This window comes from Sceloporus undulatus, chromosome 1 (assembly GCF_019175285.1).
Source record: "Sceloporus undulatus isolate JIND9_A2432 ecotype Alabama chromosome 1, SceUnd_v1.1, whole genome shotgun sequence".
In the NCBI taxonomy this organism is placed as follows: domain Eukaryota; kingdom Metazoa; phylum Chordata; class Lepidosauria; order Squamata; family Phrynosomatidae; genus Sceloporus; species Sceloporus undulatus.
In genome coordinates this window covers 61,508,849-61,521,312 of record NC_056522.1, presented here as the reverse complement: position 1 = coordinate 61,521,312, position 12,464 = coordinate 61,508,849, and the positions used below count along the sequence as shown (strand labels likewise).

The 12,464-nt window shown below is 39.4% G+C and overlaps 2 protein-coding genes across 3 annotated transcripts in view; one reads left to right on the top strand and one right to left on the bottom strand.

Annotated features, from left to right (window-relative positions):
• Window positions 1-7,356, top strand: part of CEBPZ (CCAAT enhancer binding protein zeta) — a 27,894-nt gene extending 20,538 nt beyond the window's left edge. The window contains exons 14-17 of the mRNA XM_042473687.1: window positions 4,047-4,127; window positions 5,365-5,423; window positions 5,514-5,595; window positions 7,026-7,356. Of these exons, the coding sequence (XP_042329621.1) occupies window positions 4,047-4,127; window positions 5,365-5,423; window positions 5,514-5,595; window positions 7,026-7,165 (362 nt within the window). The 3' untranslated portion in view covers window positions 7,166-7,356. The remainder of the gene's footprint in view (window positions 1-4,046; window positions 4,128-5,364; window positions 5,424-5,513; window positions 5,596-7,025) is intronic.
• Window positions 6,696-12,464, bottom strand: CEBPZOS (CEBPZ opposite strand). 2 transcript variants are annotated; one of them, XM_042474204.1, is made up of 5 exons: window positions 12,383-12,464; window positions 10,672-10,798; window positions 9,086-9,130; window positions 7,213-7,297; window positions 6,696-7,126 (listed from the first exon to the last, which is right to left on the bottom strand). In XM_042474204.1, exons 1-4 carry the CDS (start codon window positions 12,449-12,451, stop codon window positions 7,215-7,217), a joined length of 324 nt encoding a protein of 107 aa, XP_042330138.1. In that variant the 5' UTR covers window positions 12,452-12,464; the 3' UTR covers window positions 6,696-7,126; window positions 7,213-7,214. The 2 variants fall into 2 exon arrangements, with proteins under 2 accessions (XP_042330138.1, XP_042330045.1); XM_042474111.1 differs by lacking the exon at window positions 12,383-12,464 and adding an exon at window positions 11,792-11,956.

The window sequence follows — 12,464 nt, the reverse complement described above, 5'->3', positions numbered from 1 at the left end:
CACATTTCTTGGCCATGTGGGGACCAAGACAAAGGACAGGAAAATTTGAACTCCATTAGCAATAGTAAAGTAACTACAGTATTTTTGGGATCCAGGGTGTCTCCATCCCTTGTGAAGCTACAGGCCCTTTTCTCAATCTGAAGTCTCCATAGGAGCCTGTGAATTCACAAGCAACAGAGACACCCAAGATCCTGAGATGAGTTAATTTATTGTTGCTATTATTATTAAAAATTTTTGTGACTTTGCTTTGTTTTGCTGTATGGCCACCACAGCTGTCCCATGATATGTCCTAATAACCATCATATTTCTTGAGACAGAGGAAAACAACATTAAAATACTGCAAGTAGGCCATGCTCTTGGAACAGAGATCTTGTGAGGCAGTTGTTGAAGCTGCAGGAAATGTGTCTTGTATTTACTGAAAACAAAAAGACCCCCCCAACAGTATTTTTTTCTGTGAACAACTACATATTCAGGTATTTGGGTGGGGTCATAGCTGGTATGAAACAAACATTTTTTTCACTTAAGTTGTTTACTCTATAAAATCATGATATTTCCCCCCTTTTAACCTAGGATAACTTTCTGAAAGTCTAAAATAAATAGATTTTAGAACTGCTCAGCAATGTCAGCTGTTTATGCCTTTCATTTGCATTATTGGCTTTTAAATACAAATCTGTTCTCTTTGGATTATTACGGGTAAAAGTAGCTTGCTTCCCCAAACTGAAAAAAGAATGTTAACAATTGTTCTGCTTCTACTTATGTAGCTGAGTCAGATAGTTTAAATGTTGTTACATAAATCACAGCAGATGTTCAGTATGTACTGACATAACTCAAAACACTCAGTGGATTTCAGATTTCAAAACCATAATCTGTGTTTGTATACATCTATATGCTCAAATTAAGGCATCTATAAAAGTCTTCAGTTTTAAATGTATAAAATAAAATAACTCTTTGTCCTGTGCTAATCTCCTCCTTTAGGACATTTCTCTTTGACAACTGCAACCAATCTCTCCCCCCTCCCCTAGTTTAAATTAAATTCTAATGGTGGTACTTCTGTCAATCCAAAAACACACTGATTCAACCTGATACAGACATGCACGAGTTCATTCCAAATTTGTGGCAGCATACTAGTATGAATGACCATTGAACACCTAAGTGTGGTGCAGTGGTTGGTGTTTGGATATGGGAAATCTACGTAGATGAATTTCATCTTGTGCAAGAAGCCCATTGAGTGATGGTGGACAATTTTTCATAATTCAGCAGGGTGGGAGGTTAAGGACTTATTGGAGTTAGAGCAGATACAGTGAGCCTGTGCCATACATGGGTTCATTATAGGCAGCTTTCAGCATACACTGAAGTCGCCTGGCAGTAAAAACAATGGCACATATGCCCACGGTGTGTGTGCACAGCCATGCAGCAAGCCCAACCCCCATTCTGTCCAGTGGGGCTTGAGCATATGCACTTTTTGCTTTGGGGGGGGGGGGGCTGGAGCAGATCCCCCACGTAAAGCGAGAATGGACTGTACAATAGAGGCAGACAGAGTGAGGCTGTGTGCTATTTCCCAGGAACCCCTATGGGTCCTCACATGCCCAAATGTTTTAAACAATTTGGGCAGGGGGAAGGGGCCCCCTGAAATAACCATTAAACATATCTTCTAGTTAAGGACCCACCCCAAGTGATTTCTAGTCACTTTGTGGTTGGGAAAGAGACCACAGTGCTGCCCTTTGCCCACCCCACATCACAGGATGTGTGGAGGACTTTCTCAACAATTCTTTAAAAAATACAAAAAAAGTGGGAAGGCACAAGCTTTGCAAGGCTGGGGTGTGTTTGTGTGTATCTGTCTACTCAAACCTGGGGAAGCTGCTACTACAGAAAACTAATACTTGGAGCTTGCAGAGTCAGGCAACTATGGCAAAAATTTCTTGCCAGCCAGCCAGCCAGAGAACTTAGTGATTTTTAAGTAGAGAAGTTTAATGGAAAAGTGTACTTTCTTTCATTTTCATTATGTTTTTAAATGTTTTTGAGTTGTTTTACTGCAGTGTTTAGTTTTAATGATAACTGACTTGATCTTTAATTGGCTTTTTGTTTAATTGTTTCTGCATTCTGTTTTAATCCTTGTTGTCAGCCACCTTTGGTCCTTCATTGGGAGAAAGGTGGGATATTAAATATATGCCCCCACACACACCCCAGTGTATGTACCAATGACCTGCAAGTAATAAACGTGTGTGATCTGGCAAACTAATCACTTTGGTAGATTTAATTATAAGAGAGAAATGTGTATTAAGTCAGTAGCTTAACAAGTAACCTTCATTGTCAGGGAAAGTGCTATGCTGCTTTGGAAAAAAAGCAGGATATGAATATAAGCCCACAGCCCCCCTCCCACAGTCTTCAATTGTCTTTGGGGCTCCATGAGGAAAATTTGCCTTTAGAGCCAATTAGTACTTCAATGAAGGTACGTATCTTAAAGGCAGGTGGGATGTAAACATGAAGGAGAGAGACAATTGGATAAACAGAAGTACTGTAATAGAAAGGAAAGTAGAATGGACTTTCTGTGAAGAGAACTCCTAATTAATTTCTACTTTTAAAAATGAGTTTTTGATTAGTTGCTGGCACAGTTTAGCCTATTTAGATCGGTGTGTGCGTGTGCGCGCGCAGAGTAACTCTGAAACAAGTTTCAATACAAACGGGGGGGGGGGGGGGTTAGCTATGGAGTTTTTAGGGAAGTGGGTTGTCACAGATTACTCACTCCCTGACCACCCACATTCACCGATTCTTAGAGAAGGGTTCTTTTGGGTTTTTTAAAATTGCATTTATTTATATTTGCAGTTTTTTTCACTTTTGTGGCAGGGTGGGTGGGTTGCCCATTCCCTGCAAATGTGGAGGCTAACTGTATATTGCTAAGGGATGTAATGGGTTTCTAAAGTAGAGGAGCTGGAACTCAGGTCTTTGTAGCAGTCAATCTACCCAATATTCTGTAGCATTACAACTTTAATTATAAATATGGGTGGTAAACTGCACATGTTCAGCAGCACTTTCTTTCAAATATCATAGGATATATGAAACGTGAACAACCTGCGCTCTAGGCATGCTTCATTTGTGTGTTGGGGCTTTCATACACAAGAAACTTGCTCATATGTGAGAGAGTCTTGAAATGTGAGCATGTGGCTTGGGAGGAAGACATAAGATGAGAAGTGAGACTGAAGAAAAATATGCCACAAAGCAAGAGATGTGTTGGCATCAGTGGAGGAATCTTGAGGCCATGGATTAAGAAGCTGCTGAATGTTACATATTGGCCTGTTACAGACTGCCAAAATAAAGCTGCTTCGGGTCTCTTTGGAGGTATGCTATTTAAATGATGCATGGGTCCTAAGAGTCCGGAGGTCGCGCCAAAGCCCCACTCCATTCCTAAGCACTGGAGGGCAGCTTTGGTGCAGCTTCTGGATTCTTAGGGTGCATGCGTCATTTAAACAGCATACCTCCAAAGAGACCCGAAGCAGCTTTATTTTGGCAGTCTGTAACAGGCCATTGATTGGAACTTTAGGGGCCATGTTTTTGTTGCTAGACTGCAATTATTTGGGATATTAAAGAATTACCCCATGTACAGAAATGTATATTTAATTACAGAGGTGGGTTAAAGTCGCATCTCAAACACTAATGGACATAAATTAAAGTTGAGAGTAAATAAACCAGGATAAAAATTCCACACGTATAACAAACATTATTGAATAAAGCTCAGCTGCAGTTTCACTGTTAAAGGCCACACTGTACATATATCTGAGATAATAAATAAATAATAAATTTTTTATTTATATACCGCTTTTCTAAAAAATCAAAGCGGTTAACAACAAGTGCAATTCACAACAATAAAGCAACATCAAACATTAAAAACAGATAACTAGGATTAAATTGTTTGTGAAGTCTGGGGAGGCCATTATTTCTAAGATTATATTATTTTCTCTGCAAAAAGGTATGCAATAATTTTCACATCAGGATTGTTTCACTGCATACTCTGAATATGTTTTAATAGCTTTTGGGTTGTTTCATAACAGATGAAAACAAAGAGCAAGTCAAGCCAGTAAATATGAAAGGCAAAAGAAAAAAAGAAATTGATTTTGCTACATCAGTTAAAGGTAAGGCATATATATGGAAATTGTACATGAGTTTGGGTGTCTCTCTGCTGGAGCTGTGACTCCAGTCACAATAACTGTATTCTTCACATAGTGATAGAATTCAAAGATACAGTCATGTTAGTCTGTAAAATAAGTATGTAAAGAGATCCTGTAGCACCTTTGAAACTAACTGAACGGAAGAAGTTGGCAGCCTGAGCTTTCGTAGAATCCACCAAATGCATCTGAGGAAGTAGACTTAAGTCTACGAAAGCTCAGGCTGCCAACTTCTTTCTTTCAGTTAGTATCAAAGGTACTACAAGATCTCTCTACATACTGTATTCTTCACAGTGATGTCTGAGAGAAAGATCTGTACTAGGATGTGTGAACAGAGATAAGGGATTGAATTTCCTTGACAAGAGTTATCAAGAGAAGGCTTTAAAATGGATATGCTGGATTTTAATATGTTCTTGTTTTGTACTACTTTTGCTTATTAAAGTTTCAATTTTTTTAAAAAATTGGTGCATTGATAGTGCAGTTGACTTGTTCTTTGGTTGGAATCTTGGATCCCGATCTTGGGCATAGGGTGAATAATTATTCAAATAACATTAGATGATAAAATGGAAGCAAAAATAGTACAGAACATTTATTCCGTTTTTTAAAATCAAGGCACCATTTTCTTCTAGTCTGAAATCTGTCAAGTACTGGTGACAAAGTACTGTTTTAGAACTTCAGTAAAAAGTAACATTGCTATTGTGAGATGATACTGTAACAATGGTAAGATACTAAATATTGTACAATACAGTGGTACCCCGGGATACGAAATACCCACGTTACGAAATTTCCGGGATACGAAAAAATCCCATAGGAAATAACTGTTCCGGGTTACGAAGGTTATTTCGGGTTACGAAGAAAATTTTGGTGCTTTTCGGCGCTATTTCACACGAAATCGCGGCTTTTCCCCATTAGCGCCTATGGGTTTTCGGCTTGCGAAGGCTTTTCGGGTTACGAAAGCGGCGGCGGAACGAATTAATTTCGTAACCCGAGGTACCACTGTACATTTTCTTAAGAGAAGAATTAGGAGCTGCTAGTTTGACATCAGCTTTTTATATGAAGTTTGGGGGAGGGATGGGACAGGTTTTCTAGATAGTTAGAAAAGAATAAATCAATATAAGCTTATCCACGGTGAAATGATAGAAGATTACATGAAGACTAGCATTTGAAAGGGTTGGCTGAACTATTCTTATTATTTAATTAAAAGGATCAAAGGAAGGCAAGAAAAGAAAGATAGATACTGGTGTGCTTGCTGCTGCAGAAGAAGTAGGTGTTACTAAATTCTGTATCTATTAAAATTCATTTGGCCTGATGGTATTCAAAGAACTAATTTTTGTTTGTTTGTTTGTTTTGAAGTTTGGATACTTACTGGATGAAAATATTGGGTCCAAATTTGACAGTATTGGGATGAATGCAATGGCAAACAGAGATAATGCAAGTAAGTAACTTTTCTATGAATCAGATAAGCAAATATTTATTGTTTTGTTGCCCTTTTTTGGCAGATTATTGTATAATCATTCTTTAGGCTAGAAAAAAGTCACTGTTTGACCTTTTCTGCATGTTGGAAATAACTACATGGCATGAAAGAATATGTAAGTTAAATATAAGAATATACACTTGCTGGAAGACGGGAATCAGTGTGTGCTCAAGTTGAACAACAGTCATGTCCTATATGCAGTACCAGTCTTCTGCATTTCTAGATGAACTAACAAAGATTTTCTTAAGCATTTTTGTTCTGCAGCAGGGCAGAGTTTGTCACTAGTAGATAAAAGTGGAAGTCCTACTGAAACTAATGGAGCAATTAGCATTCCATTGCTGTTACTAGCACATCTGGATTGTAAGCCTGAGGGCAGGGAGCCGTCTAATTAAAAAGATTGTATGTACAGCGCTGTGTAAATTTACAGCACTTTATAAATAAAGGCTAATAATAATAATAAGGGAGTGTGTCATTTGCTCTTCTGTCATTAGACATGGAGAGACGTAGTGATAAACTTAGTGAAGTTCTGCTTTTAGGGGGACATTATGAATATAAAATATAATTTTATATGAAGTATTTAGTTATTGCAACATCTTAACATTGTGTGAATAAAATAAGCATTTTGCTTCAACTTTTTCACACATGGATTCTGTGTTCTGGTTCAATTGTGTATTCCAGCTTTTCTGGTAGCACTGACAAAAGTGCTGCCAGTAGAGAAATGTTTTGTCACACAATCAGCTTAATTTTCCAGAATGTTTGTAAGGCTGGATCTAGACTATGTGGGGTGAGTTATCCCCACAGGAGTGAGGCACTATTTGCTAGTTATTTGCAGTGTGAGATAGGATGGACTATATTTCCTGAATAACCTACATCAGTACACAGAAAATACAGGTTTTACAATAAAACATGTCCAGAATTGCTGAAAGGATTGTATAAATGCTGGCCTTAGCAGGCTACAGAATATCTGGCAAGGATGTGTTGTAAACTTGGCATTGCCTGTTCAGAAACAATGTCAAATTTAATTTTGAACTTATAAAAAGGCATAAAGAAACCAGAAGCACTTTTAAGATTAATTTGTTTATTCTAACATAAGCATTCATGGACTCTAGAAGACTATTTAATCAGCTTCACCTAAATCTGTAGAATACGACTGCAGTATAAGTTGCTTAATTCTGAACAGTAAAAAATAACACAAATTGAAAGCTGAACACTTTCCTTTTTTGGAGAATATTACAGCAAACATCTTGTAGTCATTTGTGCTTCATTCAATCTTTTGAGTCTAATATCTTATGCAGTTTTCTTCATATCATATAAAACCTCAGTGCCAAATGTTCTAGGGATGTAGTTACTCCATTAACTTGTGTTACTTGTTCCATATCTTCCTCCATAAGATTTGAAACAGCTCAAGTGGGAGGCAGAGCGTGACAAGTGGATTCACAACAGGGATGCAAAAAGTATCATCAAGCAGAAAAAGAGGTTTGGGCACAGAATGCTGAAAAACAAACACAGAAGCAAAAAGTACAGAAAATGAATATAAAACCATTTAATATAAACTATTTAAAAATGTGTTTTACTTACTTCTAGTTTTTGTTGCTTAACCATGTCTCTTGATCTTGCTCTCTTTTGCCATAAATACCAGACCACTCATTACTTTTGTAATAAACTGTGAAGATAAAAGTCTTATTTTAATAATGGCAGAATAAAGATGGATTTTTCACTCTATAGTTTTGACTTTCTAATACTGAAAACAAAGCAGATTTGTTTCAGCACTGAAACATTAAAATTTGTTGAAGGGAAACTACACTATTAGTAATTATTTGTAATGAGTTGGTAAAACATACTGTATATACTCATTTATAAGTCTAGACATTTTAATTAAAAATCGGTCCACAAAACCTGGGTGGAGTTATCCATGGGTCAATGTACACAAGTACCTGTATAAAAGTATATACTTATGTAAGTACTGTACTTTAACTCTTATTTTAAAAAGGAACCATCCTATTATCTGAGTGGCAAAAGTTTATTTTATCCTGGGAGCACCTAAAAGAAGCACTGACACCCCCTGTCCCCATGCTGTTATCCATCAAGCCTTTAGGGAAGTAGTCCCCAAACCTTTCCTGGCTACCGCCCACTTTCCTCTTGGATGACAACCCTAGCACCCCTATCCCCCATACATCTTTCTTGATATTAGGTCTACAGTTTCACTGCAAATTTAAAACAATCAATCTTGGTTGCTGATCCCTTTGCACCCAGTGACCTTGGGAATAGCAACTGAACATTTAGCAGGAGCATCTTGTCTGTGGTAGCCTTGTGGAAAGGTTGGCCTGAGTGAGACCATGGGAGCAGCAACTGAGAAGCCTCTAGCAAAGGCCAGTGTAGACAAGAGACTCTTGGTTGCTGCTCAGCCAGCTGTTCAGGTGCTGTTCCCAAGGTGACCAGGTGCAAATGGTGAAGCTTCTCCCTGGCAAGGAAGGACTCTCAATCTGTTGTTTTTGGGGCAGAGTGGGGCACAGCTGGTGTGTGTTTTGGGGGTTTACAGAGGCCATATGCTCTGGACTGGAGACTGGCATGGACAGAGAAAGGAGGAGATTTTTACTAGAGCCACTGCAAAGTGAAGGACTCTTTAAGAATTGGCCTCATATACTCCTCCCTTTCCTTCACCAAAGACATGTCTTCCTCACAGTTTCAAGTGTTGCCCCTCATACATATACACAAACTTTGTTTCTTCTGCTACCTCTTCTCTTAGCCTGTCCAAATGAAAGAAAATAGCAGCAGCAGAGCAGCTCCACCCTGGCAGCCAAATCCCAGCAAAGCTCACAAGGATTAACAAATATGAATGCTCCTTTTTGCTGCTGCTTCTCCCCCACTGCCATGTGCTCTACTCCTTTCTCCATTCAGTCAGTCCCAAAATGATGACATTCTGAGCCACAGAAGCAATGCCTTGTACCCAAGCCTCGCAAGAGTTTCCCAACTATCACCAGTGAAAGATGTGGCTAAGGGAGTGAGCTTGAAAGAACTAAGAGGGGGAGACACCACCACACAGAATGATGGGCAATGCCGTGTTGTGGTTTTAAGGAACCCCAAAAAGAAATTTCAAGCAACTCTCATCCCCACCATGGACCAAAAAGCTGATGGTTCCCCTTGTCTTTCTTTGACTGAACACCTCCCTGCTGCCCCCTTTCACCATCCCTTGGATCTTTCTCCTGCCCCCTGGGGGGGCATATTGCCTTCTTTGGGAATTGCTGCTTTACAGTGAGCACAAACAGAATGGATGCCAAAATTTTGTAAGATCTTTGGCATTACTTTTCTTTGCTTCATACTTTACATCCTTTGTTATGCACCCATATGTTTTACCCTCGACTTATTCATGGGTCATATCAAAATGATAATTTTGGTCCCAAAACCTGCCCTCGACACATACATGAGGTTGACTTGTAGTTGAGTATGTTACCTTCCAGGATAGATGGATATCTCCTGTTCATTTTTTTCCTGAAATCTGAGAAAGAAAGGATGCGTATTCATAACACTGAACAGATTATAGTTACAGCAATGAAATGGCATACAATTTCACTTATCTTTTTCTAATCTTTCAATCAGTCATAAGTATCTGTTATTTTCCCTTTAAGCTTATTCATTGTGTTATACTCACAAGAGCCTCACAATGTGAATGCGGCAAGTTAAAGATACAGGAGATTTTTTTGCTAGCTTTATGTGTATACATGAAAGGACTGAGTATCTCACCTGATGTGATGGGGCTGTATTATAAAATGGCCATCCTAAATGTTTAGTTCTGCTAGTCTTGCTAATTTGATGCTTGTCAGATGGGATTAGCAAAAAAGGAAAACAGCACAGATAACAGGCCATGAATTCGTTAATATCTCAGTGGAAAACCTAGTAAAGCACAAATTAAATTGAAATTCCAACTGTCACTCCACTGAAGATATCACATAAAAAGACACATGAGTTTGGGAATTTATCAGAAGGTGTTTGCTTTCAGTCTGACAATTTACATGTCCAACTTTTAACTTGAAAAGATTTTACTATGGTGCACTGTGTTGTTGCTGTTATGTGTCTTCAAGTTGTTATTGCAAGTTAGGGTGACCCTGTCACAGGGTTTACTTGGAAAGATTTATTCAGGGGAAGTTTGCCATTGCCTTCCTAGGCTGAAAGAGTGCCACTTGCTCAAGGTCACCCAGTAGGTTTCCATGGCTGTGCATGGATTTGAAGCCTGGTCTCAGGGAGTCCTAGTCCAACAATAATACAGGGATGTGCAAACTATGCTTCTCCAGATATTGTTGGGCTTCTAGCATTGCTCACTGTTGGATATGTTGGCTAGATTGGAATTGCGGTTCAGCTGCATCTTGCCCACAGCAATTGCACTCACATTACCCTCCACTTACCCTGAACATCTTTGGAAGGGTAGAATTCATCATCTTTGAATGGCAATTTTAATGTGCAGATGGGAATTGTATATGTCAAATAGTACAAGGAAACAATCTTAAATATTCTTGGAAAGTTGTAATCTTTCACCTGAAATCACATGAATATACAACTCCCTCTGCCTCATTCTTGTGCTAGAGTTAGTACACAGAAGTGTAAATAGGACTAAATGTGAAATAATGGCTAGTGATAACATCTGCATTTGAACTTTCAGAATATGAACAGCTGTTTTAACTTGTGAATAATGTTCCAAATACAAGTCTTGGTTTGTATGGAAGGAAATTTATAGTGGCACTAGAAGATGACAGATTTTCTTAGCTTCTTTGTCTATTAGGGGAGCTATAGAAGATGGATACAAATGCTTCGTATATGTGAAAAAAAATAAATAGACCAGTACACAAACAGTGATTGGTAAATAAGTAGGGTAGCCTTCACAAATAAATACACTACAATTAATATTCTGGTTACGAAACAAACTGGAAAATTAATTTATATTCTGACTTTCTACTTAGTCCTAGTTATAGACAGTTACTGAACAACCGCATGTTCATGACTCTTGACAGTCACAGAGTTATCTGGCATACTAAGACTTATTACCTTGATTTGTGTCCATCTTGTAATACAATGCATATGCTCCAGCAAAGCCAAGACATTCCAGAAGTAAAATTCCTTTGAAGATCTTTTTTGCTAACAGAGGATTCATGACACAGCCAGTCTTCAATGTCTAGTTACAAAAGTGAAGAAACATACTAAAGTTCAAGAAAGAGAAGCAGCATAAAAATAAAACACCACTTTGTACAGGTTGTTTGGCAGTATGGAGGCCAAAGCATCTTTGAACAGGAGCTCAGAGGATGAAAGCACTTTCTTTGAAAAGCAAATAGCCTCTGAAAATATGGAAGTTCCAATAGTCTCCCTTCCAATTTTAAAGAGCTTTCCTGGGAATCACAGAGAACTCAAGAAATGAGTTGGGAAGGCCTGGAATTGAATCTCAGCTAAAGTCTGCAAGAAAACCTGAAAATAAGCTTCTTTCTTGAGCCTTTTGCAATATGGGAATAATATCCACCTAACAAGGCAAACTGGGAATGTGTGAAGTACACATTTAATAGCTAAATAGTAATAATTCATTGGAATATGCTAACAAAACTGAAATATGCCAAGTCTCAAATCTGTTGAGCAGTCCTCTTTAAACTAGTACTAAACTACTATTAGGGCCAGTCTGTTATCACAACAGTATATGCATCTGTCACACATTGACTAAAATAAAGTGTTATGTACATTTGTGAATCAGTTGCAACAGGGCTGTTAACACAGGGCATTTCCATTTCAATCCTGAGCAAATGGTCAACTAAAACTATTCTGTCTGTTCAGCTGAGAGCTACCAGGCGAAAAGTCATCATGTCAAATTTAAGTGGAAGGCATACTATACACATAATGCAGCGCATGCAGGAAACTCCTTGTCTATGCCTGGGTAGAACATGCCTAATTTTGCTGAAAATACAGGACAGCCCCAGCCCACTGTATTATAGAGAACACTTGCGCCTGAACTTTCCTTAGAAGCCAAAACGACTCAGGCTGTTTTATTTTGGACACACCATGAAATGGCATGGTTTGTCAGAAAAGACGATAATGCTTGTTAAGGTGGAAAGCAGCAGGAAAAGAGGAAGCCTGAATTACAGGTGCATAGGCTCCCACAAGGAAGCTATTGGATCTGCAAGACCTGAACAGGGCTGTTGATCACAGGGTAACCTGCAGCTCCAAGCATGACGTCCCCTTCCCTTTCCTTAAGAGGACAGGCACACATCCAGGGTGAGCAGATGTCCTCCCCGCAAAGGAGGACAAGGCACCATAAAATGGAGGACATCCCAGGAAAATGTAGGACATTACTTAACAAAAGCTAAAAACACTCCTGCAAATGTACATCCGTGCTTCTCAATCCTGCTCAGAATGGAGGACGTTTTGGAATTCCTTCTGGACAGAAGGTAGAAGTGTAGGACGTGTCCGGGAAAAGGAGGACGTGCCTGGTCTTCCCGGCCATTGGAGGCCCTCAACTCTAGCCGATAACAAGCTGCTGCGCAGAGCCTTCTGACGTCATCACACCGGGGCCGCCCCCTCGCGTTGCCATTGGCCCCCTGCTGCTGGCCACGCCCCCAAAGCCCTGGATCCTCGGCGCTTAAGTCACTGTTGGCCTCCCAACAAACGGGACTCGAGGCCTCCAGCTGCCTCCAGATCGCAATGATCAATAACGGCACATGCGCAGTGACAGCGCAAAGGCACCAGGCAGCCTCTCTACTCTTACTATTGTACTCACGTCCTTCTTGAGAGGCTGCTTTACTTCCGGCGGAAGAGCGCGTCTGGGCCCGTTCCTGAATGTACGCATGCGCTTTTAAAAC

Bases quoted from the DNA above. Each gene is read 5' to 3' on its own strand.
- CEBPZOS (XM_042474111.1), bottom strand. From the start codon at position 11,935: ATGTCCTCCATTTTATGGTGCCTTGTCCTCCTTTGCGGGGAGGACATC. The intron at 9,131-10,671 runs GTAATAAGTCTT...TTTCTTTCTCAG, and splicing joins CAAGATGGACACAAATCAAG to ATTTCAGGAAAAAAATGAAC. The intron at 7,298-9,085 runs GTAACATACTCA...TTATCTTCACAG, and splicing joins ATATCCATCTATCCTGGAAG to TTTATTACAAAAGTAATGAG.